Source organism: Leptonotus elevatus, chromosome 21, assembly GCF_054856555.1.
Source record: "Leptonotus elevatus isolate MCC_2025b chromosome 21, RoL_Lele_1.0, whole genome shotgun sequence".
NCBI lineage: Eukaryota > Metazoa > Chordata > Actinopteri > Syngnathiformes > Syngnathidae > Leptonotus > Leptonotus elevatus.
The window spans coordinates 6,948,563-6,974,478 of record NC_141259.1 but is presented as its reverse complement, the minus strand read 5'-3'; the positions used below and the strand labels follow the sequence as shown (position 1 = coordinate 6,974,478).

At 39.1% G+C, this 25,916-nt stretch overlaps 3 protein-coding genes across 7 annotated transcripts in view; 2 read left to right on the top strand and 1 right to left on the bottom strand.

Moving 5' to 3' along the window:
• Window positions 1–713, bottom strand: part of mpp7a (MAGUK p55 scaffold protein 7a) — a 31,250-nt gene extending 30,537 nt beyond the window's left edge. For 2 of the 3 annotated variants that reach the window (XM_086066074.1, XM_086066076.1), the window contains exon 1: window positions 446–713. The gene's annotated coding sequence lies outside the window, so the exon portion shown is untranslated. The remainder of the gene's footprint in view (window positions 1–445) is intronic. The other variant, XM_086066077.1, reaches the window with a different exon arrangement.
• Window positions 714–1,749: 1,036 nt separating this feature from the next.
• Window positions 1,750–16,711, top strand: waca (WW domain containing adaptor with coiled-coil a). Of its 3 annotated transcripts, none has more exons than XM_086066390.1 (13): window positions 1,750–1,974; window positions 2,156–2,186; window positions 2,848–3,028; window positions 6,223–6,314; window positions 8,088–8,203; window positions 9,603–9,721; window positions 9,830–10,081; window positions 10,153–10,275; window positions 10,418–10,566; window positions 12,371–12,495; window positions 13,119–13,317; window positions 14,689–14,816; window positions 14,905–16,711. In XM_086066390.1, the coding sequence occupies exons 1-13, from the start codon at window positions 1,934–1,936 to the stop codon at window positions 14,972–14,974; spliced, it is 1,626 nt and encodes a 541-aa protein (XP_085922516.1). In that variant the 5' UTR covers window positions 1,750–1,933; the 3' UTR covers window positions 14,975–16,711. The 3 variants fall into 3 exon arrangements, with proteins under 3 accessions (XP_085922516.1, XP_085922515.1, XP_085922517.1); XM_086066389.1 differs by having other exon boundaries at window positions 10,415–10,566; XM_086066391.1 differs by lacking the exon at window positions 2,156–2,186 and having other exon boundaries at window positions 10,415–10,566.
• Window positions 16,712–20,248: 3,537 nt separating this feature from the next.
• On the top strand, window positions 20,249–24,816 carry bambia (BMP and activin membrane-bound inhibitor (Xenopus laevis) homolog a). The gene is made up of 3 exons (XM_086066165.1): window positions 20,249–20,802; window positions 21,487–21,768; window positions 23,814–24,816. The coding sequence occupies exons 1-3, from the start codon at window positions 20,586–20,588 to the stop codon at window positions 24,230–24,232; spliced, it is 918 nt and encodes a 305-aa protein (XP_085922291.1). The 5' UTR covers window positions 20,249–20,585; the 3' UTR covers window positions 24,233–24,816.
• Window positions 24,817–25,916: the final 1,100 nt, after the last annotated feature.

Here is a 25,916-nt window from a genome sequence, read left to right as displayed (position 1 = left end):
CGAAGTTACTTTTTCAAAATACCCCCCCCCCCCCCCCCCCCCCCAGCTACATTGTTTTAGTTGGTTGTATGCATGTGAGTTAAGGGGTGTGTTACCAAGTAATGTTTGTATGTTTTGGTCTGAAAGCACATATGCTCATCAGACTATCTAGGTCAACTCACATTAAAAGCTGATACAAATAAAAGGCACGGATGCTTTGCAATGGAAGGTTCGTGTTGTGATCTCACTAATGTTTTAGCCGTTATAAATCCGTTCAAATTTGTTAAAAGGATGACATGAAAGGGGTAAGCGTGAACAGCTATTTCCTCTGTATTCAACCAACCCTTGTCAAACGATTGTACTTCAAAAACAAATCCAACGACAAACTTATTCTCTTATCGAGTTTGTTCATTGGAAGATACAGTACTGGAAAATATCATACAATGTACAATGAGGCTCTACTCACTTTGCATTTGAGATCGAAGTCGAATGCGCTCTCGCTACCCTCGGTAGAGTCCAACCATTCTTTTGATATGAAATCTAAAAGTTTTCAGTTTCCACTTGAAAAAAAGTGATTTGGCCCTTCATCACCCTTTTTCCCACAACAGTGCAAGGCGGGTTATCTGCTAAAATTATCTTCCCAAACGTTCGCTCTTGGCCGTGGCACTCTCCGAGATTACAATTATCTTTCAGTTGCTGATTTGGAAGCAGTTTGTTTGTTTTGATACTATGGTGTGTGAAGAATATGAGGAAACAATCGCTGATCTACGGTCTGTGTCTATGAAGCGCTGACAAAAGGGACCGCCCCATCCGTGCGTTCATTGGTCTGTGTTTTTAAAAGGCGGACTGTTTACTTAAATACTTTATTTTCATTGGTGGGCTTTATAGCCAATCCCAGGCTAGCATATTTGACACGGAATTGTACGCGAGCACACTGTGACGTTTTACATTCATAAAAATGTATTGTGATTTTGTGACACATATTACTTTATTCGGTTATGCCAATTAAGTATCAACTTCATGCTTATATAATTGTTTTCTTGTTGCTTAAAATAACACGTACTTTAACTAGCTATATGTTTAATTTTCGAACAGGTGTAAATGCGGTAAGCTGCCACCCCCTAAAGGCCGTGTAAAAAAGGACACCTGGGGTGCAAAATAAATAAAAATAGAAGTCTTCTAGGTTTTAATCAAATTAATATCACACTTTAACATTTTCCATAATTAATTAATATGGCATCAATGGTTTCATTTTGTAGAGTGGAATAATAGAGGAATCCATGGAATTATTGCCGCTATGTCAAACAGTGACCACTAGATGGCAGTGCACAACAAGTGACTGCGCTACATAGGTTGGCGTAGCTATTTCTCATGCCTAAAGGTTAATATCGTGGAATTATTTTTATTATTTAAATGATGATTTAAATGTTTGGATTTGGTTTCCAAAACTTACGCAAGAAGTGTTTTTGATAGGGTTTTGACTCGAATGTGTGCGTCATGTTGCTTTCGAGAGCCGCTTCCTGGTGGGGTTGCCAGGTTTATTTATTTTTACCCTCATTGGCCGCATAAATGCTACTCCGTTCACTATGGTTAATGAATAAAATATGTACCTAAATTGTACGCATATTGTGTCATTTGCTTAACATGTTCACAAATGCTCGTTGTGAGCCTCAGTTAATTTTCATATGATTACCCTGGAGTCCGTCAATTTGTCGTATCTGGCAACCCGGCTAGCACCGCACTGCTACGTTTTGTCGTGTGATCCGGAGAACCGCGGCTGTGCGGGGAATGGACTGAGTGAGGGAGGGCGCTCTTTCCACCACTGCTGCCTATAGCATCGAAATACCCACCAGCTAGGCTCAAATTGACGATTTCAGGTTGCCGAATTAGCGAGAAAATACAGTGCCGTCACAAGTCTTTCACATCCCACTCTAAACACACTAACACGGCATTGATGGTAATGTATGCGAGGAAACAACCGAGACTCGGCGATGGGTAAACATCTTTCCACGTTACTTCTTCACATTTTCCTCTCGCCTATAGCTACGCTTGACAATCCGCCATTTTTACCGAAACCAAAATAAGTGTCTGGAAAGTTGCGCGTTCACTTTGATGCGTTTCTTAACGTTGACACCTCAAGCCTTCTTATTCACATGTTGTTTCTTTATTATTGCAGGTGCGACCGAAGAGATTCTCAGCCCTATCAGGTACTTGGAAGCTAAACGTAGCTTAGCTAGCAGCAAATCAGATTAAAATGGAAACTCCGGTTCAGGCTTCTGGGGAGCTCAACAGGCCCCAGTCAGTGCGGAAAAAGTGGAAAGTAGATATTTTCTGGAAATTGCGGCCTCCTTACCCCATGGAGACCGCCGACGGATAAGCATAGTTTATTACAAGTGCATTAATAGCAGCCTGTCGCTGAGTGAAGATTCAGGCGAGTTTTACAGCAGTATAGCTATTAGCTTGTTACCGTTAGCTCGCCTGCTAGCCAGTCTGATTAAAGGCCTGACCGTAATTTTTAATCTAGCAGGCGACTTGAAACGTTTCAACATTCCAGACATGCACGGATAAACATTAGTATGCGTGTGCGCACATAGAACAACTGTATGAGTTTTAACCAACACAGTGCTTCTTACGTCATATCACATCGTAGTACGAATTGTTATTTTTCTCCTCTCACGTTATTATCTATATGCAATATATAATCTGCAGAATGACACGGGCAGCGTGATTTTTCTTTTGAACAGATACACATGATGATCATGAAGGTTTCTCGTTAACACCTGATGATGATGATGATAAGAACTATTGACAATATGTGATGCATGTCAGTAAATATGTTTTTTTTTTAATGCATTTGTTTTATTCCAGACTCTCAAATACTCATCCAAGAGCCATCCAGGAGGGGATCACCGGCATGAAAAGATGCGAGAGCACTCAGATGTCACCCCACCCTGCAAAATGCTTCGGAGGTCTGACAGCCCGGAAAACAAACACAGTGACAGCAGAGCAAAGGCTGTCCATGCACACAGGGGCAGGGAACGTGATGGAGGTGAGAAATTAATCAACAGTTCAAATTTCAAATATTCTATTCTTGAACGTCTGATTGGAGAGCAAGTGAGACCGCTGCCTGTATTGTTAAATATAATTATGCAGTTCAAGCCACTTTGTTAAAACAAAAGTACAGGTACAGATTTATGATGGATTCTGTTGCTTTTTCCCCTTAACATACATGCATCAATGTTACCTTGCATTTTTGAACCATGCTGAGTTGCTGACTATATATACTATGCTGAAAATAAAATGCGACAGCCGTAAGGTTCATTCAAGTGGCCTGGTTGTAGAATATCCAGTAGAGGAAATATTTTCTTTCTTTTTTTTCGCTTGGGTTTATACCTTTTTTCCCCCTGGCTCTTGGACAGGTTGTCACTGTGACCAAAAATCACATTTTGTTTTTAAACTGGTGCTACATGACGATAGAAATGAGTTTCACATATGTGCTATGTCTGCGTGCTCAGTACAATACGTAGAACATTACCAACAACTGGAATGTATGCATTGTAATAAAGATCTTTATAGTTTGAAATGGCTTTCGCGGATACACCGGGTGTTTTGTGCAACAAGCAATATTTTGAATAAATAATGTGCATTACATACTATTAACTCCTAAAAGTTGTCATGAAGTTCACTAAGAAGAATTGTTCTTGGGCTGGGCAATCAAGCAAATTAATTCAATTAATCGTCATTTAAAAAATCGGAACAGTTGAAAAATTGCTAACTCGTGAAATCTAATTTTGTCTTCTGGATTATTAAAAGCTGTTGTTCTTGTGTTCTGTTACAAATCCAGATGTTGTTGTGATTTTCCATAAGTGGCAGAATTACCGGATGTGTGGTTTACAATAGCTACCAACTACTTAATTGTGCCATTTAAGCACTAACTATGAATGTTAAGTTGATGTTAAAACAGATTTAGAATCAGTATACATTATTGTTGTCTGAACATTTTATACAGGAATTATTTTTGATAAATGAAACGTTTGTTGGGTTTATTAGATACAAATCAGAATCGTCTTGAATGACTTTAAAAAAAATCGATATTTTGCCCAGCCCTAAATTGTTCCATTGCAAAAATGCTGCCGTAGAGCTGGTAATCCTTTGCAAACAAAGGATCCACCACTGATTGTTTACTTTTGATGCAGTTCACATGAGGTATTCCAAAGGAACTCTGAACACAGTTCGTGTGGTGTGAAAGCAATACAAGTTATACAACCTACAACCAGCGTATGTCAGTACCGTCTCCTCGACATTCTGAGATGTGACGTATCCGTACTAGTGTAACAACATTATCAACTAGACTAAGTGCAATTTCTGAAGAAACTGCGTGGGAATGCTAATAGCTGAACGCTAAGATTTGAATGCGTGTGGAATGCTTATGAAGTCAAATGAGAGATAAATTATGAAATTATGAACTCCTGGTTGCTGGACAATGCACTTTACCAACTGTGCCACCGAGCAGTATCAGACACCTGGTAATGATGATAAGTTATATGTATGGAAGTGGGCGTGGAAAGTGATACTTGGAAAAAGTTTGATGTCTGTCCCATAGAAAATGAATGGGAGGAAAGTTGATATTTAAAGTTAAATTGTGCGAATACTGTAAGTAATGTGGATTTAGATGATATATATACCCCGGGAGGCGTGAATTTTTTAAGCAAGTTGAAATTTGAACAGTGTCAATCGGAAGTATTATGTGGGCAAAAAGTGTGGGAAATAAAAATCACAATAACATATGTGGGAATGCTGACATTCCCACAATAATCACAGCGACTGCGAAAGTGTAGCTGTCGCACACGACACACACAGCTGCTCAAGCAAGCTGGGGAGCCCCGATAGCTGTTGACTTTATTCGTTTTACGTACTAATTTCTTGCATACTTTTGGTGCATCCCAACTCAGCAGACATATGCTAGAGGTTCGGTGATGATTGATTAACAGCAAGACAATGCCACAGGTGGCATTTGATAAGCATGATCAAGCACAAATGTGTGTTTACCAACAAAGCTGTTTTCAAATAAGCTAAAACGGCAAGTAAAAGCAGCAGTAAGATTAAACTTAATTTACTGATTAAATTCATAGTTCATATTAGGGCGGTGCAGTTAATCGAAATTCAATTGCAATTTCAATTACATTCCACAATTACAAAATCTGCATAATCGTTAAAAAATGATTTTTAATACAAATTTTTGAGTTGTTAAAATTTATACATTTGCACCTTTTTTTAAATTTTAAATAATGAATTGAATACATTTTGTTTAAAAGGAACTTGCATAATTATAGTGTTTCAAATAATTGTATTTGTCTTAATATATTTTATTATTTTTTTACGTTTAAACATTTTCTTGTTTTGTACCATAAAAATAAATGATCGTCCTGCTGCACAGGACACAAGCTGCACTCCAACTTGGAAGTTTTTGCCAACATAAATAAATAAGTATTATTTAAAGTATATATTATTGTTAATTATGTTTGGTCCAAAAGGAACTTACATAATAATAGTATTTTTTTTATTGGTTTTAATATTTTTAAATGCTTAAAACTTTTTCTTAATTTGTACCAAAAAATAAATAATCGTTTGAATGATCGTGATTTTAATGATTGCCTAAATAATTGTGATGATTATTTTCCCCATCATCGAGTAGCCCTAGTTCATATTTGTTTATATCTGGCAGCTGGCTCTTTATTGTTTGGTTCCCTGTTGCTTCGCGTGTGGTGTTGATTTTCGTTATTAGATGTTTTGCAGTCTGGGCCAAATAATGTTTAGCTTCACTGTAAACAATTATATTTACATGGATGCTTAGATATATTTGTGTATGATCGATCACATTTTAAAGTCAAGCTAGGCTAAGTTGCTTTTTGTAGTTTCCCATCGGCAAGTGGACTACAATACAGTGGCTTCCTTAAGCATAGGGAGGACCATTTTTCTTAACACTCTTTGAGGCTGCTATATTGTATTTCACATGCTCTGTTGAAATGTCTGCCCAAAGTGCAGCATTTATCTGATCAGCATCAGAAAAGCAAGTTTTGTTTAAGGCAGAGAGGTTTTGACAGCAGCATCCAGGGTCATTTTTAATTGTGCGCAGCTTGCTTGCTTGCTGAGTCAAATGAGTTCGATTAGTTAAAAAATAAAAATAAATCAAGCCATTAAGAAAATGTCGATTTTTGTATTAAATAACTTCTTGTGTTGCAGGGACCAGTTTTTCGCCACATGAAAATTCTCACAACCACGGTACACTTCAAAGCTCCAACTCGCATTCAAATCCCAGCAAACCCTCAGACACAGTAAGTTGCCTCTGACCTACCTATGTGACTGAATACAACTAACTGCTTGGATTGTTTCTTGTCAATAACTAGTATTGATTGTGTCTGACCCATTGTCACCCTACTGTCTTCTTCACATCAAGTTGTGCTTTTTTTATATGAAAATCTGCTTTCGTAAGCTTCTTGGATGTGGCCCGACAATAATTAATTTGTCAAGGGAGGAGGGGGGGGTCGTGGTGTCTGCATATTAACCACTAGAATGGGGAATGGAAGCCTAATTATTAATTAGGTATCGTAAACAGTAGTACCATTGATTGTAATTAGGTAAAATAGCAAATTGATTTCACCCCCATCATTCCTCTTGATATATGTCAGCTTTTATAGATTGATAGAAAGCCCACATTGTTTACATATTTGCAATTTTTAACGTTTTGAATGCATCGCACGTCTTGCAAGAGACGTCAATGTTTACGTCCCATTAGCGGCTAACTGCTAACGCCGGAGACTTGTGCCAGCCGTATCATAAAATGACGGCGTAATTAAATAGCGGTTTCTTGGTGTCCTTAATTAGCGGTTGAATATGATTTCGGAATGGCGTTGTGTTGATCTTGGTCGTCGAGAGTTGCTCCACCACACAGAGCGATGCAGTACATACTTATATTTGCAGTTGAATTTAGGTAACCCACATTTTATAAATAAATAGAATAATTATAAGTAAGAATAAATGGGTCATATTTTCTCATACCCACTGGGGCTGATTATTCCTTATTTAAATAGTATCACGTGATCAAGTTTCTTCTAACGTTTCACACTAAAACAAACACACAAACGAACGTATCATTCCTGCTGATATGGTATCAGACTGATATTGGTCATTTACAGTACTCTAAACTAAAATTTCTCATGCTGTGCAGGGACGAGACATCTCGTGGCGTTCTAATCTCGTCCCATGCCTACCATTCAAACAAATAAAATGTATAAAAAAAATATTGAACTATAAAGAAAATATTAGTGGTGCTTTCTTGTGGCGTGTGTTTGTCTGGCTCGATGCAAATGTTCTGACCAGAATGTTCCTAAGAGGTGTTGGCATCTCTGAGTTTTGATTGGAAAAAGGTATACAGTTCTTTACTTCAATTCAGAAAGCATCTGTGAAAACTGCATTGCTAGGATTACAGATGACATTCCAGCCTCTTGCATCATTAAAGGGATAGTTCGGGGGTTTTTTGGACATGAATCTGAATGGCATCCTGACCTAAAGTGGTGTGCAATCAGCACTGGCTGACCGCTGACAGCGTCCTGTGACACGAGATCTGATCCGGTTTCTAGACGAAAGTAGTCCGGCAAGTTGGCTAAAGCATTTCTCTTCTAAAAACAATTTGTGTTCAAAAGGGGGATGAATTTGCATCACAAAACTGCACATTAGAAGAAACTCAAGACTCCATTACCGTCAGGCTCTATTTTTCTGACAGACGCGCACAAACCGAGTTGTTTGGAAGTGTTTCCCTGACGCGAGAGAGCTAATGGAGAGCGAGAGCCATTAGTATATAACGTTACGATTGTATGAACTTTATAAGCTAAGGTGTGTTGTGTGTTCCACTGTTGCACATGAGATTACCAACCACGTCTGCTGGCAGCATTCTTGTGACACGTCATACTATTATATTGTTCAATATGTAAAAATGGTGCCAACGCGTGATTTCCCGGGCTGTACCCAAAAACCCAAACTATCCCTTTAATTGCACTCACTACTGTTGTCAGACTGGTTCTGTTCCTTAATTCAATTCTTTTTCTCAGACTCACGAACCGGGTGATGACTGGTCGGAGCACATCAGCTCATCTGGGAAGAAATATTATTACAACTGCCGAACTGAGGTGTCCCAGTGGGAGAAACCCAAGGAATGGCTGGAAAGGTAGCTGTTACCCATTCACCAGAGAACTTAATTGTGTACATGTTTTTTTATGCTTTGATCCTTAGGGATGGACTGAGACCAGGTATCGAATCGGGCCGATACCAGGCCACATTTCATGGTATCGGTACTCGCGACGGCTATTGATACTGGTATCAGCCCCCGCTCTTGTGGCCATTTTTTTGGTCAGGAACTGTCAGAAAGACTAGGGGGAACAAAAGTTTTGTTCCGTCTCGTTCGTTTCCTGTGTGTCTCCTTATGAGGTAACACTTGTTCATTTCATTACTTCCGGCAACGCCATTTCGGTGTGCGTTACTGAGAATAAGTAAGTACTCTTGTTGTGAGTGAGTAGTATCACCTATATCTGTGGTTATATATGTGTTATATATGTTTGTAGCTCGCGTAACTTGCCGTGTTTAATTGCCTCGTTTACGTTTGCCGTGCGCTTAATTGCCTCACTAACGTCGAGCTGCGGTGCTCAAAATAGAACGGTGCCGTGTACGGCCCTCGTAGACGCTCAGTGTTTCCCACAAATTTGAAATATACCTGGGTGGGTGGACTGGGCAAAGTTTGAGGGAGGGGGTGGGGAGTATTACGGTTAGTGTTTGAGGGGTCTTACCCCTCCCCCAAAAATGTTTGGGGTCATTTTTCACTTCATATTGTGCATTTTAGTGAATTTTCAGACTCAAAATGTTGATAATACATTACTCAGTGACACCATCTTTTTTGCACTTATTTTGTATTAAAATAATAATGATAATAATAATATATATATATATATATATATATATATATATATAAAATAAGGCTGTCATATCTAACGTTCTATACGGTATATACGGTCGCGACACTTTTTGTTGTTGTATTTTTCTGAATTTTTTTGCAATTTTCTTGGGTTACTTTTACTTGGGCCAGTTTACTTGGGTGGCCCGCCCAAGTATTGACATGATGTGGGAAACACTGACGCTAATTATAGCTCTTATACATACTGCATTATATTTTTAATGAACGGAGAACGTGAAACAGGATTACCTGAAGCCCTATTGTATTGAATTGAATTCTTTGCACTGTATTCCTTGTTGAAGTTGTACAGCCACATATTTTGATTGGGACCTTTTTTTTCTTATTTGTTTCATTTTATTGATTGATTATTATTTTTTTACTTTTATAAGCAAATTGAAAAATATTAGTGCCTTTAACTTATTTTAAGGAAATTTGCTGTAGTTGGGATATGTGTCTTTTTAAAAAAAAAAAAAAAAATTAAATTAACTTTTATGTATCATAAGTACTAATGGTATCAGTATGAGTATTGAAGATTTGAGTATCGGTCTAAAAAAAAGTGGTATCGAACATCCCTACTTGGATCCATAACGTTCTGAATGTATGCACTCCTATTTGGCAGAGAACAGCGACAAAAAGAGGCGACAAAACAGACTGCAGTTGTCAACAGTTTCCCCAAGGACAGGGACTACAGAAGGGAGGCTATGCAGACATCAGTGCCCCCTGGGTTTTCAGCAGCAAGTAAGAAATACAGGAGCTCTTTTGGTTTTTCAAATGTTAACTGAAATCCTACAAATGGATGGCTGCCAGCACCCCCCGGCCTTAAACCTACTTTTGCGTTGACTCCAGAGTCAGCACAGGTGGAGAAACCTTCAACAACTCATGTGACCCAGTCATCATCTTCTAGCTCGGGGAGCTTGAACCCCACATCAGGCACCCCGGGAACGTCGACATCCTCGACAGTCCCCGTCTCCCCAGTCCTGCAGTCGCCTGCCCCCCCGCTTCTCCAAGACCCCACTTTGTTACGCCAGCTTCTTCCTGCACTTCAGACTGCCTTGCAGCTCAATAACGCCAGTGTGGACATGGCGAAAATCAACGAAGGTGCCGACGCAGAGGCCCTCATTTTCCTGAGTCTGGATCGAGCTTGTTGTAACCTGTTTTCCTTTGTTTAGTTTTGACAGCTGCCGTCACACAAGCTTCATTACAGTCGATGCTTCATAAGATCCTCACTGCTGGACCGTCACCTTTCAATATTACTACTATTCTCTCTCAAGCGGCTCAATTCTCCAGCCAAGGTAAGAAAAGCCCGTGGGAAGCTAATATTTGTAAGCATTTTGCAGAAAAGACCAAAATAAAATCACATTTTCCACTGCTTAATAACTTTAGCATATTGTGCTTGGTTGTCTTTTTTTTTTTTTGTTGGTTTGTCATTAGCAGCTCAGCAGTCAAACCAGTCACCAATGTCGTTAACGTCAGATGCATCATCACCTCGATCCTATGTTTCTCCTCGCATCAGCACGCCACAAGCCAATGCTGGTCCCCTCAAACCCGTACTCGGCACACAGCAAGTCATCTCACTGTCAAAGGTAGGCTGAGAATTCCCCTTTTGATGTCCTAATGCTAATGGTACGAACAACAACACTACTGAATTAAATTACTCATATGTCAACAAATGTGCATGGAATAAGTGGTCAGTTGCTTCCATCTAGTCTTGTGCTATCTGTTCCTTCCTTGGTTGGCTTTCTGGAAAATGCTGATAGCAAATACAAATTTTGCTGTACATATTGACAATGAGAATTCCTTTGGTTCAACACAATTGGAGGAGTTACAGTTGTTTGCTTTAGGCAAGTGAGCAGTTATGAGGTGTGAGCGTGCAGCAGGTGCGTTACCTTAACGATGGACCGTTTTTATTCTGCTACCAAAGTGCCATAGCAAATTGTTGGTGAAATTGAATGGAATAAAAGCCCCAGTTGAATAAGCAATATGACGTCCCGTTCATTCATCTGTCGTTCACTGTCGCTTGTTAAAGTTACATGACCGAGACGAGAGGTGCGTTACCAGCACAGGTTACGGCCCGAATCAAGCCAATCGTTTAGTCCAATGATGTGCAGAAAAGCATTGTGGGATGATGACAACTTTATTTATCATAGAATAACGCAATGATACTGCACTGTGTGGTTACTGTATGCTTGTGGTTAATTATTTTATTCATCCGGGTCATTTCACAGTTGTCACTAGGGCTGGGAATCAATTCTAATTTCCTCAATCGATTCGATTTCGATTCACAAGAGTCCAGTTCCATTCGATTTAGATTTTTCCATTTTCCAATTCAATTCATTTTTCTTCAATCCGGATTAATTATGGAACATCAATTCTTCTCAAATGTCAGACATGATAAAAACGCCACAAATCTTAAATTCCAAAGTAAATTTTAACACAATCACTTTGGTGTTACACAAAAATTGACATCAGCAAGGATGACGTGAAAATATTTTCATATTTCTCATTCAATAATAAACAATAAATATATATTCTAAATTGTCTAAAAGAGCAATAAATCTTGTCTTTAATAAATGTACAGTAAGAAAATAATTTTCAATTAATGTAAACAGTCATTTCAAGAAAACTAAGATAAAAAAAGTATGGGAAAAAGAGATTAAAATAATAAATTCATGGTTTTATGAATTATCGGGCTTGACAAGGAAAATTGATTTTATAATTATTATTATTTTTTAACCTAGCTCTAGTTCTAGTAGCTAATGGCGAGTACTATTTTCAATAATTGCTTTATGTTTTGGTCCTGGACTTCACATTAAAATGGCTAGTGGCACCAAACAAAGTTTGGGGACTCCTGCTTTTGGTTTAAAAAATAAAGATTAAAAAATAGCGCAAAGAAATGTTTAGCATGGTCAAAATTTGATGGCGACAAGAAAAAACTTTTAAGAGTATAAAAGAGGGTTTGAGAGTGTCTGACAAGTGTTTTGCAACATTGAATGAAGCCTGCCGAAAAAGGGTCACTCTATGTGCGCGCACCCGAGCTTAAGATGTGAACAAATATTTCATCATTAAATAATGAAAATTATTGCTAGTAGAATCATGGGGAAGAGTTAACCCATTCCAACTAAACCATATCTCCGATTTATTGCCGTGTTTGTATTATTTATCAATTTTAACTTCCCTCTTGATTCTTGTTGCTGTTTAATTATGGAGTCACTTGCAATTTGGGCATAACGGTTGTTCAGTGTGTCCATTGAATTGAAGTATTCATAAACATCACTTAGGGAGAAAAGTTGACATAGGTATTGAATCAGAATTGAGCACTAGAACCTGCAATGACAATCCATCTTAAAATCAAATCGTCATGTTGCACGTTTGCTGATTCTTTTATAGGTGAGCACGCCAGCACTCAAGCAGTCATCTCATCCCCAGCAGACATCCCAGCATCCCCTCCCCAGCGATAAGCAGCACACTCATGATGCTACCACAGCGTCACCACGCACCCTCCAGCGCCAAAGGTAAGAGCTCCTCTACATCACCACTTGCGGAAGCCGTACAGAATCGTTGATGGCGTGTTGTTTTGTTGACTTTGTTCAATTTTTACAGAACAACAGAAACAACACATCTTTTGTGTCTCAGTGATGTGTACTTTAATTGTAATTATTTGTATGAACTTTCTGAAAATGTGAGGAAAAGGTATTCTTGTGTTATTATTATAATTTTTCACATTTGTGAATTCTGTTGGCTCACAAGATGTTTTATATAGTGACTGTCATCGGGCATTGCAAGGTTCTGTCGCCATCTCCTGGTGGTGGGGGATCTGATAGTAATCCGATTTTGTTTTAAGCAACAGAAGAATAACTAAATAAGACTGGAAATGCAAAACAGTTGTATGAAAAGTCACTGCGTCTTAATGAATAAATTAGATTGATTGATTTATACATTACTTATTTCCTACTTTCTACCCTCCACCTGCATGCCACCACCAATACTGGAAAGTTGTAAGGTATTAAAAATAAATAATAATAATATATATATGTATATTCCTTTCAACTTAAAAAATGTGGCAGATAACAATTAACAAAGTTTGAGGCTGATCTCAATTCATACTCTCTTATATGCTTCTTTTTTTTTACCGCAGCAGTCAGCGGAGTCCCTCCCCAGGTCCCAACCACGTCGCACCTGGCAGCAGCAGCAATGCCCCTACATCTGCCTCGGCTACGCCCACCTCCTCGACATCCCGGCCCGCCTGCTCCTTCACACCCGCCCTTGCTGCTCACTTCAACGAGAATCTTATCAAGCACGTCCAAGGTTGGCCTGCTGAGCATGCAGAGAAACAGGTTTGTACCAATTGCTCAAATATAATCAAATTCAAATTTGAGAAGTGTGTTGTTAACTCATTCAAACCCAGAAACGTATAAATACGTTTTATTTAAATACTTTGTCCTTAACTCGCAGATATTTATGTATGCGGGTTTTTTTACTTTAAGGTGGCACCAAACACACGTTTTTTGCCCCCAAATCAAGCTTTAAACAAACGTTTACTAAAATGTAAAAATAATGACCAGGACATGTGGACAGCGTTTTTAGACATCAGTTTATGTAGTTTATCAGGGGGGGGGGGGGGGGGGAAACTTGATTAAGTGTTGAGTTCTCCTTTAATGTTTTTTATATCCTAGAGAGCATACACATATGGAGGACCAAAACTGCCAACATTAAAAATAAATGATGAAATAAATGAATATAAGAGAAAATAAAAACGGATATAAAACATATAATTAAAAGATTTAATACAAAAACAATATATAAATGGAAATAAAATTAAAATAAACTATATGTATGTGTATATATACGTGTATATATATGTGTATATATATATATATATATATGTGTGTGTATATATATATGTGTGTGTATATATATATATATATATATATATACACACACACACACACACAAATCTATAAATAAAACTAAATATTAATCAATATATATATAAATGCTCTGCTCTTGCATTTATTTATTTAATGCTGCAGATGCTCGGTCAGGTCGAAATGATTTTCAAATGAGGGGGTGGTCATAAGCGTGTCTTAGGTTGGGTTGTATTTATTTCGACATTTATTTTTATTTTTGGGAACTCATTTTCATTTATTTATTTAGGGATTTATATATTGTTGCTTTTATTTCCATTTATATATTTTTGTTTGTTTACTATATTTGTATATCTATTTTTATTTTCACTTTTATTCATTTATTAAATTTTTAATTTTGTCCGTTTTGGGCCTCCATATACAGAAGGCTTTGATATAGCTTCTGACCTGAAGAGGTAACTTAAAGCAATGGTAGTTATTACAGAAAACGGCCTGCAGGTGGCAGCAGAGTATAAGATCAGCCAGGGCCATGTTGCAACAAGCTCTTTTTCCCAGTGTTTTTTAACAGGTTTGTGAATAATGATGAAAATTAGCTATATTCAAATGCTAATTGTTGCAAAGCGGAAACAGATAGAAATATACTTTTTTTCTGATGAAAGAAGAGACTCTAAACTTTCTTTTGGTAGGTTCCATGGTTTTATAGCAATAGGACACAATATGCTGTGGGCCTTGCAAAATCTGTCAAAATCCAGTAAACCGTATGGGAGCGAAGGGGGGTTGCTTCAGTGAAAATGGCTGAGAGTGAATGAGTTAATGAACTATGAACCATTTGTGGTACAGGCATCAAGATTACGTGAAGAGGCTCACACGATGGGCAGCATTTGCATGTCTGAGAACTGCACTGAGCTCAAAAACCTGCGTTCCTTGGTCCGAGTCAGCGAAATACAAGCCACGTTGCGTGAGCAAAGGTAAGGATGCTTTAGCACTCGCGCAGCCAGTCTGTAGTAGTCCACCTAGATACAAAAAATGTCTCTTCTTCATTTCTTTCCCCCACAGGATACTGTTTCTAAGACAGCAAATCAAAGAACTTGAAAAGTTGAAGAACCAGAATTCGTTCATGGTTTGAGAACTTCTTGTCACAAGTCGAAGCGGGCGTTCGAGGAGAGTTAAAGGAAAAAAGGGTACATGTGGAGGGAGACCCATTGCACATAGTTGGACGCCCAAGGCAGAGCGGTGGTTCGGTTTCTTTCGAGTAGGGTGACCAAACGTACTCGTTTGGGAGGACAGACCACTTTTGTATGTCCTGTCCAGGCATCCGGGGGTTTGATAAATTCATGAAAATTGCACGACTACTAAGAGGTGGAGGCCTGTTACAGTGACTACCACGATCAAGGCCGGGCCGAGTGTCCTCTTTTTTTTGGGATTTAAATATATGGTCACCCTACTCTCGAGGCCCATCTTTACACATGCACACAGGAGCTGTTGTTGGTTTAGCTTTGGACCGTTTGAGCGGCAAAGAGCCGAGAAAGAAGGAAAAGAGCAGTTTGGAGAGGAAGGGGTGATTTACAATTCTGCTTTGTTTTAAAAAAAATAAAATGAAAAAAATAAATGTAGATTTCTTGTAGATGTTATCTATGTTGTAAATATGTTTTGTAGAATGGAGCCATGGAAAGCCATGTCTATCAAAGCTTTTGACATCCAAACTAATCAGCGCCGAGGCGGCTACATTCTTTAGCTAGCCTTTCCTTCATGAACTCATCTGCAGCTTCCTGTTGTCACTTCATAGATCACAAGGATATTTCGAGTCGATGATTTACACACAATAACACTGCTCTCATTTTCCTTTCCCCGTCAATCCTCCGTCAACTTCCCTCCTCAGCCCTCCTGGGCTGAAGTGCACTCAGGCTTGGTGAAACATCCCCTTCCTGCAAAGTCCGACGCAACTGCTCTTAATGGTCCGTTGGTGTATTTGCAGCTTCTGGTAACCCTGGATCTCCCAGTCTTGATGAAAAAATAGTGCCTGGTGGTGTGGTTGCGTGTGATTCCCAAAAATACAAATAATAGATGGGATGTTGCTTTGAATCATGCATCCATCCATTTTCTGAACCGCTTATTCCTCCCAAAGGTCGCGGGGGGTGCTGGAGCCTATCCCAGCTGGCTTCGGGCAGTAGGCGGGGTGTACACCCTGAACTGGTTGCCAGCCAATCGCAGGGCTGCTTTGAATCATTCCCACACCCTTTGTCTGGCTTCTTCAGCCTGGTCCTGCCACATCCCCTCCTCCCATGTTCCGTAGGTTTTTATTTCCCCTTTCGAAATGCAGGTTCATTCCATTGTACAGTCAACAAAGTGGACAACATTCAAAGGGTTTATTTATAAAAGAGTTGTAGAGGTCTACACTTTGATTTGCACTCTATGTAGGAAGGGACAAGAAGCAAACAGGCAGGTTTGGGCAGAGGTGTGTGGTCACAAGGTTCAAATGTGAATTGTGTGTATTATAGGAACCATGTTAAGCTAAAGAGAGCCCTGATTATTTTATTGGAGTGTTGGGTTTGGTTTGATATGATGCTAGTGCCTTGTTGAAAGTTCATTCGCCTACACATCCCCTTCCTGCTGGCTTTTTCTGACCTTCTGTTTGACTAAATAAAATAAGATATTCAACAAGCATGTCCCATCATTATTGTTTGTTCTCCAACTGTCGAATCACGGGGTCCCCAAGCTGCAAAGTTTAGTTCTGCCATGTTGTCATTTTCAAGCATATAACTCAACTCCACCTCACATTCAGTACAGGTGACCACATCCTTGCTTTGTATATTGTTTCCTGAAGTATATGACAGATGTAATAAAATATGTCTCTCCAGGGTCATGTCGTCTTGACTTCTTGATGAGCTTCATTTATCAGTAAGACAATTAGCAACATTATGATCACTTGCAAAATGCCAGGTATCCACAAAACGTCAATATTTTTTTAATATCTAGCCGCTCCATATTGTAGGCCTACTTCTAGCCGCTCATAAACAAGTCACATTTTATTAAGGCCGGACCAATTAATCAGCCTCCAATTATAATTGGCCAACTATTACCCTTCAATCATCGGCCAGTTGGGCCAAATGGCCGATTATTTTCCCCTTAAAATGTTGTCATAGAAGAAAATCCACGTTTCCGACGATGTGAAAATACCCTGAATGCACCATTTTGTTTGTAGCATTGCCACCTAGCTAGCAAATGTGTTATCTTTTGCTGCTTGTTCTGTTATCCAAAAGCGTCCTTTAAGATGTTTAATGACACCCCAGTTGGAGTTAACTGTAAAAATAAACACACGACAATAAGAATTGCATCCGCTGTATATTTAAGTACAAAACGTGCTTCGTTTTTTTAAATATCGCCAGCCTAGTGCTAATGCTAAAATTGAAGGGAAGATCTTATTCAAATGCTAACAGGAAGTTAGCATCGTTTTCGGGAGTGTTTTCCCTTCAAATAACGAATATTCACACCTAAATGCTGTGGTAACACAATTTTATGCATTAAAATATATGTTTTTAAATAATGGCAGATTCATCTATTTTTTCTGCCAAAAATCGTGCCAGCTCTCGATTTTATACTTTAAAAGTAAAAAATGAACATGACAAGGACTGTACCTTGAGCTTGAAATGTGTTCTCAATTTCATTTCAGTTTAAGATATAGCTAACTGCCACCCTCACAGCTCAATCACTCCTGATGATCAAACACAAGCCTCGCTTCCTTACATAAATGTAAATAAACACCAGTGGATGCCATCAGTTACCTCTCTCACAAAGCGCATAAAAGATCAAGTCTGCATAAAAGCTTTGGGATGCAGAACCTTAAAAGTCAGTCTTTATCATCAAAGCTGCATCTTCCTGCGCCACATTATTACAAACTGTTTGCATGCACAGTAGTGTGGGGTCTAATGTAGGAAATATTCAGTCCATTATCACGAGGAGCGTGGAGACAGTCTGCCTGTCTCTTGTTCTAGCCTTGATATGGCTCACATCAAAGTGAGGAGTGGAAGCCAAGGAGGTGTTGGAGGAAGTTTGTTTGCCTTGGTGTGTCTCCATGTGAAGGCCACATCTTCAAAGTGGAGATAATAATCAACATGTGGCCACTTTTAGTCTACTATGAATGATGCAAGGTTTTTTTTAGAGCCTTGTTTTGACTTGCTCATAATCTTAGGTAGATGTTACCTGCAGACCCCGACCAATCATGTCAACAGACACTAAGCAGCGGGGGGGGGGGGGGGGGGGGCTTTTGTTTCTCAAGGCCCCGCCATCTGTACCGGTTCACACCTACAAGTGATGCCTAATGCGTGAAAATAGGCACAGCAAAGGTCATTTGCATCAAGACCCCCCAGTGCTAAAAGCTTGTTAACACGCATCCTCTCAGTAGGAAAGAAAACACTTTAAAAAAAAAAAAAAAAAAAAACGAATTCACTGATAGACTTTTTGAGCAAGCTGGTGCTTTCTTAGATGCTTCGAATTGCTACGATTGTAGTCATGTTCACAGCAAAAATTACAGTGTTAACATTTTAGGGTTACATTTTTGGGAGCTGATTTTAACTCCTGAGGTGTAATCATATGTTGTTAGATTAACTCTACATTTAACACTTTCAAAAGTGTTGTTTTAACAGTATTTAGTAGACATTAAAATGTTATATATATATATACATATATCCGTTCAATTGGTGAAAGGAATTAGTGTGCCCAATGATGGCGCGCTACCAATTCTCACCACTAGATGGTAGAAAAACATTACCTACTAAAATAGAAAGCAACCACGATGCAGCGAACTTGCTCTCCATGTTGTACAAAAATGACCGCGTTCTAATACATCGAGAACGATATACGTATATATATGATCTATTATGAGAAGGAATCATATACTAGAAATTATAGTTTTAAGACGGAAAGTAGTATTTGGTAAACTCCAGACATTTCTATGTGCAGCAGTCTCCTTGCATAGCTGACACAGCCCCGGACTGGCGCCTCTGTGAATTGCAGATAATTGCTGTAATTGTCATGTGTAAAAAAAAAAATAAAAAAAAAATTCCTCCACTAAAGCTGTATCCTCATTCATTTTCAGTTGGCTGTTGGCCTTATGCAGATCGCGTGAAAGCTTCAGTTTTTATTCATAGTGCATGTAAATCACATTTAATTATGTTGAACCAACATTTTATAGATATTAGATGATATTTTTACTGCTACATCCGCGTCTTCGACTTTGCATTGCAGATCGTGACATGCAGTAGTGTGTAATTGTGAGCGCTGCTGTCGTCTCAGTGGCGCCATCAACCTTTTTTGGATTGCTAATTTCTTTTAACGACAGTCCGCTCCTCCCTGGTCGCCTGAAGGCTTGAAGGCTCAGTCCGGCGTCAACCTGGCTGCCAAAGCAGGGATGACGCTCCAGGTACAAACACTAGCCACACTTTAGTGACAATAGATCAGCAATATGCAGTGACATGATTCAACTTAGTCATGACCTAAAAACATACGGCCAAATGAGCCACTGTTTAACTTTGCAATTAAATAGGTGCACTATGGATGATACATTTGCGGTGAATTACTGTTTTTAATTTCCAGATACATGCATATTGGAGGGTCATAGAGGGAGGGATTCACTCTGTAATGTGTGTCAGGACTTGTGGGAGAAGGCCGTCATTGGTGCATAAGCTCTGGCAGATAATTAATTTATATATTTTTTAACAAATGTTTACTTGAGATAAATAAAGTTATAAACATTAACCAAATTTCTGTACCACAAGGAAATTGTAACTACTGAATTAGACATACGGTTCAAACCCAGCCCTTGGGGGAGAAAAACGTTACTGCATGAATAAAATGTCCCAAAACACAAATATAATTACATTTCATATATATATATATATAGCTGCTTAAACAAATAAATAAATTAACTACTTAGTCTTTATAATAATATTCATAATAATAATAATAATAATAGAACCTAAGGAAACATTTTGACTAACAGCCATTCACACTTTCTTTTATGCCTATGGATAAGTTATAGTCTTCAATGAAATTTACATGCATGTTTGTGGAAGGTAAAATTATCATAAGCACATTTTCAGATCACCCATTTCTTCTTATGAGTTGTATTTATTTTTACCCCAGTGTTTATTTTATTTGTATTTTTTTCAAAACCTAAACAGTACATTTAATACAATTGAATGTATTTATTTATGTATTTATTTGTTCATTCATTCATACATACATACATACATTACATTACATACATACCCGCACTCATAAGTAAACATACTTTATTTTGAAAGGACGTACACCACGAGGATTGTCACAAACTTTCCTGACAGACTGACCAATCAGCTCGAAGGGGGGGCGGAGTTCTAGCAGACCACAGTTATTTCTTCTGTTATATCTTGACTTCTTCGAGTCCGCTCGCACTGTCTAACAAAACGAGATTGTGCCTCATTTTCAACAAATTCTTCTCCCAGGAATACTTGGATGATGCTTCAACATCATCGGTAACAGCGGAAGAAAGAGCCAACGACTGAGCTGCAGTTTCAGCTTTATAACTTGACACGCTTCACAACAGGATTATTATATCCTCTTTATTTTCTTCATGGGACTTGAAGTAGACGTGCAGCTTTTTGAATCTCTTGTCATTTGGGGCCGATTTTGAATCCTGGAGCGCTTTTCTACTTGCGTCGGAATTGCGAGTTGACTCCTTTTTTTCTTCTTTTTTTTTAATGAGTAGGAATGGCCATTTTTTCTCCCTAGCTCCATGTAAAGCGTGTTCTTTTTTCCCACGTCCAGCTCTTGGCTCAGGGGACGACAGTGCGGCGAGTTGTGGACACAAAAGCGCGTGTTGCGCGTCAACCTTGGCGTCAATGGATCGCCACTTTAGTCTTATTTCTATTTGGCTCCAACTGGAACTCTGTGCCATGGCTGTTCTTCTCACGAAAGGTAAATATGTTGCGCTGTGTCTGTGCTACGTTTTTTTCTTTGCACAAAAAAAAAAGAAAAAGAAAAGTCTCAAATCTGCCATGAAATACTTCAATGGTGACCAATGACAATCTTAAGTAGCATGTTACAAACGTACTTCATCATTGTTGTAACTCGCATAACTGCTTTTAACGATGTACAGTTTAGCTAACTGACATTTGTTACATACAATTTTCTACGCTAATTAAGGCCTCAATGTAGTATTTAGTTGCTATTGCCTCCCAAAGGGTTCCTCCAGTGTAACTCCGTTTTAAAGCTGCCATTCATATAAAACGTGAACTGGGCCAAAAAGCTTCCGTGCTCAGGTCGACCCCCTCCTCCTCCCCACCCCTTCAGCCCACAAAGGGGCCTCTCCTCTCTAATGAAATATTCTCCAAATGACCTGCCGGGCCCTGCTGCTCCAATCATTCCCAGGCAAAACACTGATCTAATGAATGTGCCCCTGAACTGAAACTTGTTGCATTCAAAGAGGACCGAACTGGCATACACTGATTTATTATTATTATTTTTAAATTGGCACATGTAGCTAGAGTCACACGACCAAACATAACATCGTGGAATTCTACATTTTAGGAACCCTGACAAGTGTTAAAACTGCGACAACCTCAACTAACCCATCATCTGATAAATTTGTGTCGCCGCCAGGTGAAATACGGTGTTACTGCGACGCGCCGCACTGCGTGGCCACGGGCTACATGTGCAAGTCTGAGCTGAACGCCTGCTTCACCAAGCTGCTGGACCCGCTCAGCTCAAACTCTCCGCTCACACACGGGTGTTTGGACCCCGTCGCCAACGCCGGCGACATCTGTAGCAAGCAGAGGGGCGCAGACGCCCTCGCTGGTGCCGCCGCCACGCTGGACTGTTGCCATGACGACATGTGTAACTACAGAGGCCTGCATGACCTGGCACACACAAGGGACTCCACAGGTAAGAGGAGTAGTTAGGGATTTTTTGTTTTTGTTTTTGGCTTTCAGGGGTAAATAAATATAAATAGTGGATTAAAAAGTAATTTCCTTGGGTGAATTTTATGATTTGTCTTCTTTCTCTTCCTGTCCGTCAAGCAATAAGTTCAGCTGTCGGTTTCTTCAAGCACTTTTGTTTATGCCCCCCCCCCCCTTACTTTTTTCTCTGCTTCCTAGCATTACAGAGCTTCACTTTGACTTTTATTAGGAGAAAACTGAGCAGGCCAGTTTAAGCGCTTGTGTTCTTGTTGTAGTTTTCCCACCTGAGAAGGATTGGATATTCCCTGACAAGTCTGCATGTAGGAATTTTGGGAGGCAAAGAGGAAAGGATTAAAAAACATTTTTTTGTAAGTGCAACCCTGTCTTGGACAGAACCCATTTGTATCAAGCCAGATTAATTTAGACTTTTAGTAGGGACAAGGTGACTCATTTGTTTTTGCCCCCGTTCCTGGTTTTCATACTTTTTTTTCCCCCACTCAAGGGATGAGGAAAAATAAACTAAAAATAAAACAAAATCATTGAGCCATTTTCAGCATTAAAAAGTTAATATTTTGTCCAGAAATAATTTGATAAATTCATTATTTTTCATGTGCAATTAATACCTTTAAAAACACATCTTTCCACTTGGTTGAATGAAGATGACATCACCTGTGCTGAGGTAAGGTGAAGACCACTCACAGCTCACCTGTGTTTTGGGGTTTGATCAGCAAACGGAGCCATGATTGGTCGTTACCTGTTTCCTCAGCACAGGTGATGTCATCTTCAGTGGACAGCAAGTGGCAAAATTACTTTTTAAAGGTCTTCATTGTTCATGAAAAATAATTAAGTTATCACATTAATTATAGACAAAATATTATCTTCTTACTGTTGAAAATGGCTCAATAAGTCCAGTATCCGTTTAAAGAAGAATAACCCCAAATTTTCTTTACTCTAAAATATGTTCTATGCAGCCCCACTATTCCAAATACGGTATTCTGGTCAGTCATTTTGACACCTGCTGTTGCTTGGCAATGACATCACAGTTGCTCAGGTAACAACCAATCACGACTCACCTGTTTTATGATTTTGGTCATGTGATGTTCGCTAGATGAGCTGTGATTGGTCATTACGTACGGAAGAGGATTAGGGCCAGTGAAGAGGAGGGGGAAAAAAGAGGTTGCCAGGATTATGACTTTATTCTCAGAAATCTGACTTTCTGACTTCCCCCCACAATTCATAGCTCAATGTCACAAAGTCAGAATTCTCATTTTAAAGAGAGAATTCTGAGAATAAAGTGAGAATTCTGAGATTAAAGTTAGAATTCTGTGATTAAAGTGATGAAGTGAGAATTCTGAGATTAAAATCAGAATTTTTTTTTTTTGCCGGTTACTGTCAACTAAAAATTACATCACAGTTGCTAGCTCACGTAATAACGGAAGAGGATTAGGGCCGGTGAAGAGAAGGGGGAAAAGGCTGGCAGGATTCTCACTTTATTCTCAGAATTCTGACTTCAAAGTGAGAATTCTGACTTTAAAGAGAGACTTTTGACTTTAATCTCAGAATTCTCACGTTAAAGTCAGAATTTTGAGATGAAAGTGATAAAGTGAGAATTCTGACTTTAAAGAGAGATTTTTTACTTTAATATCAGAATTCTCACTTTAAAGTCAGAATTTTGAGATTAAAGTGATAAAGTGAAAATTCTCTCTTTAAAGTCAGAATTCTCACTTTGAAGTCAGAATTTTGAGAATAAAGTGAGAATCCTGCCAGCCTTTTCCCCCTTCTCTTCACCGGCCCTAATCCTCTTCCGTAATTACGTGATCTAGCAACTGTGATGTCATTTTTAGTTGACAGTAACTGGCAACTGAAAAAAAAATGGCAGCCCTCTGAGGTGGATAAAATGGGTGGATTTTGTTACTTAATTCATATTTCATTATAGTAAAGAAACTTTTGGGTTGACTCCCCTTTTAAAAGTGTCAACATATAAGCCTTTCATCGATGTCTACCACATAAATTTTCAATCTGTGTGTACAGATCATAACCGATACCAGCCAGAGAGCAACAACCGAAACCTGGTGACGCGGGTTCAGGAGCTAGCGTCGGCCAAGGAAGTGTGGTTCCGAGCCGCGGTCATCGCAGTGCCCATAGCGGGCGGCCTGATTCTGGTGCTGCTCATCATGCTGGCGCTGCGTATGCTGCGCAGCGAGAACAAGCGGCTGCAGGACCAGCGGCAGCAGATGCTGTCGCGGCTTCACTACAGCTTCCACGGCCACCACACCAAGAAGGGCCACGTGGCCAAGCTGGACCTGGAGTGCATGGTGCCCGTCACGGGACACGAAAACTGCTGCATGACCTGCGATAAGATGAGACAGGCGGACATCAGCAATGATAAGATACTGTCCCTCGTGCACTGGGGGATGTACAGTGGCCACGGCAAATTGGAGTTTGTATGATTTTTCTTTTTTTCCTTCTCTGGAAAAAAACATTCCCATATTTTTCTCCCGCTGGACTGCTGGGTCTGTGTTTTCATTTATTTTTACCAGTGGCAAAAAAAAATACGAGACTGATCTCATGCCGTGTGGTTTTTGCTAGAGGAGCACTTTACTTGAAAAATGAAAAGGCAAAGCAGCGAGGAGCCGTGTTTAAACCCGAGAGGGCGGGACCGCGAGGTGCAGCGAGAGCACCCGAGGAAACCTGGACTCGTACACTGAGCGCTGAAGGATTTCACATCAATCCGAATTTTGCACATTTGTATAAAAAAAAAAAAATTAATAATGTTTGTTGCTGAAAATACTTTTTACACTGACACCAGGGTACAAGAACTTGTTTGAGGAGTTAAAAATTGACTTTAGGTGCGCACACTCCTCTGTGTACATTCGAGCTTATTGTAAAGATTTTGAAAAAAATATATATTTTTGTCTGATTCAAAAGTGACCAGCGTGTCTTGTTTTAGATGAATGTTCTGCATCGCTCTGTGCGGTCAGACTTGTCAGCTTGATTGTGAGCGTGGAAGACTTCATTAAAAGTGACTTTTTATTTATTTGACTTAATGGAGTTTTATTTTTTTGTCCTGTAGCTGATTTCTTAGATATATATCCTAGTAGTTGTAGTTATATTTTGGCAGGTCAAAACGTGTGTAAAGCAGGATGCAAAGGTGTGCCGAGCAGGATGATGGGGTGGGGGGGGGGGGGGGGGTGGAGTTGGGGACTGAACAGTAAGGCCTTGTTCTGTGGTTGAGCTGCTCCTTCTCAGAGGTCAAGGGTTTTTCTTTCTGCACTGCTTAGATTTTTGGTGTTGGTAGATATTTGTTAGCTTGTCTACTGGCCAGACAGCCCTGTCCCTGCTGTTGCAATATCTGCTGCTAAAGGGTCATTGACAGATAAGGATTTTACCGGACCCGGCAGTTTATTATATAAACACACCAAAAATATTCTTTATTATTTACTAGCATCTGTAATTTAGGACATTCTGTACATCTAACATGGAGGCTAACCGTTAGCCATCCAAACAAAACCAGCTAGCTAGCCACACAAGTCACACAAGTAAAATTATAATGAAGATAATATATATTTTCTACAAGTTTGGACATACAAGCGTTCTACAATGGCCACATATTTAAATAACTTAAATCAAAGCTATGCGGCTAACAATTAGCCATCTAAACAAAACATTCTAGCTCGCCACACAAAATGATAATGAAAATATATTTGTTGGACAAAATTAATATTTTTCTTCAAGTCATACCACATGATGTCCAAATATGACCACTAGATAAGTTGCTAAAAGGTTAAATATAAAATCAATTATATATATATATATATATATATATATATATATATATATATATATATATATATATATATATATATATATATATAAGCCATGTACCATAACGAACAGTTTAACAGAACAGAAAAGTATATAATAAATTGAAAAGGAGAATTTTTTTTTAAGGATCTGTCAGTCATCCAGTGTTGCGCTCCCTGTTTAGTTTTTCTTTGTGCTGAGAATTGACCCTTAATTGTTTCTTTCCATTGAGGCAGGAGAACTCTATTAGCAGATAACCACTTAGCAGCAGCTTGCATTAGCGGGGGACTTCCCCCAGGACTATTACACATGTAATCATAACAATGTCCT

Coding starts and splice junctions, on each gene's coding strand:
- waca (XM_086066389.1), top strand. CDS start 1,934: ATGGTAATGTATGCGAGGAAACAACCGAGACTCGGCGATGG. Junction 8,204..9,602: donor CCCAAGGAATGGCTGGAAAG/GTAGCTGTTACC, acceptor CCTATTTGGCAG/AGAACAGCGACAAAAAGAGG. Junction 10,082..10,152: donor CATGGCGAAAATCAACGAAG/GTGCCGACGCAG, acceptor TCCTTTGTTTAG/TTTTGACAGCTGCCGTCACA.
- bambia (XM_086066165.1), top strand. CDS start 20,586: ATGAGTAGGAATGGCCATTTTTTCTCCCTAGCTCCATGTAAAGCGTGT. Junction 20,803..21,486: donor GGCTGTTCTTCTCACGAAAG/GTAAATATGTTG, acceptor TGTCGCCGCCAG/GTGAAATACGGTGTTACTGC. Junction 21,769..23,813: donor ACACACAAGGGACTCCACAG/GTAAGAGGAGTA, acceptor CTGTGTGTACAG/ATCATAACCGATACCAGCCA.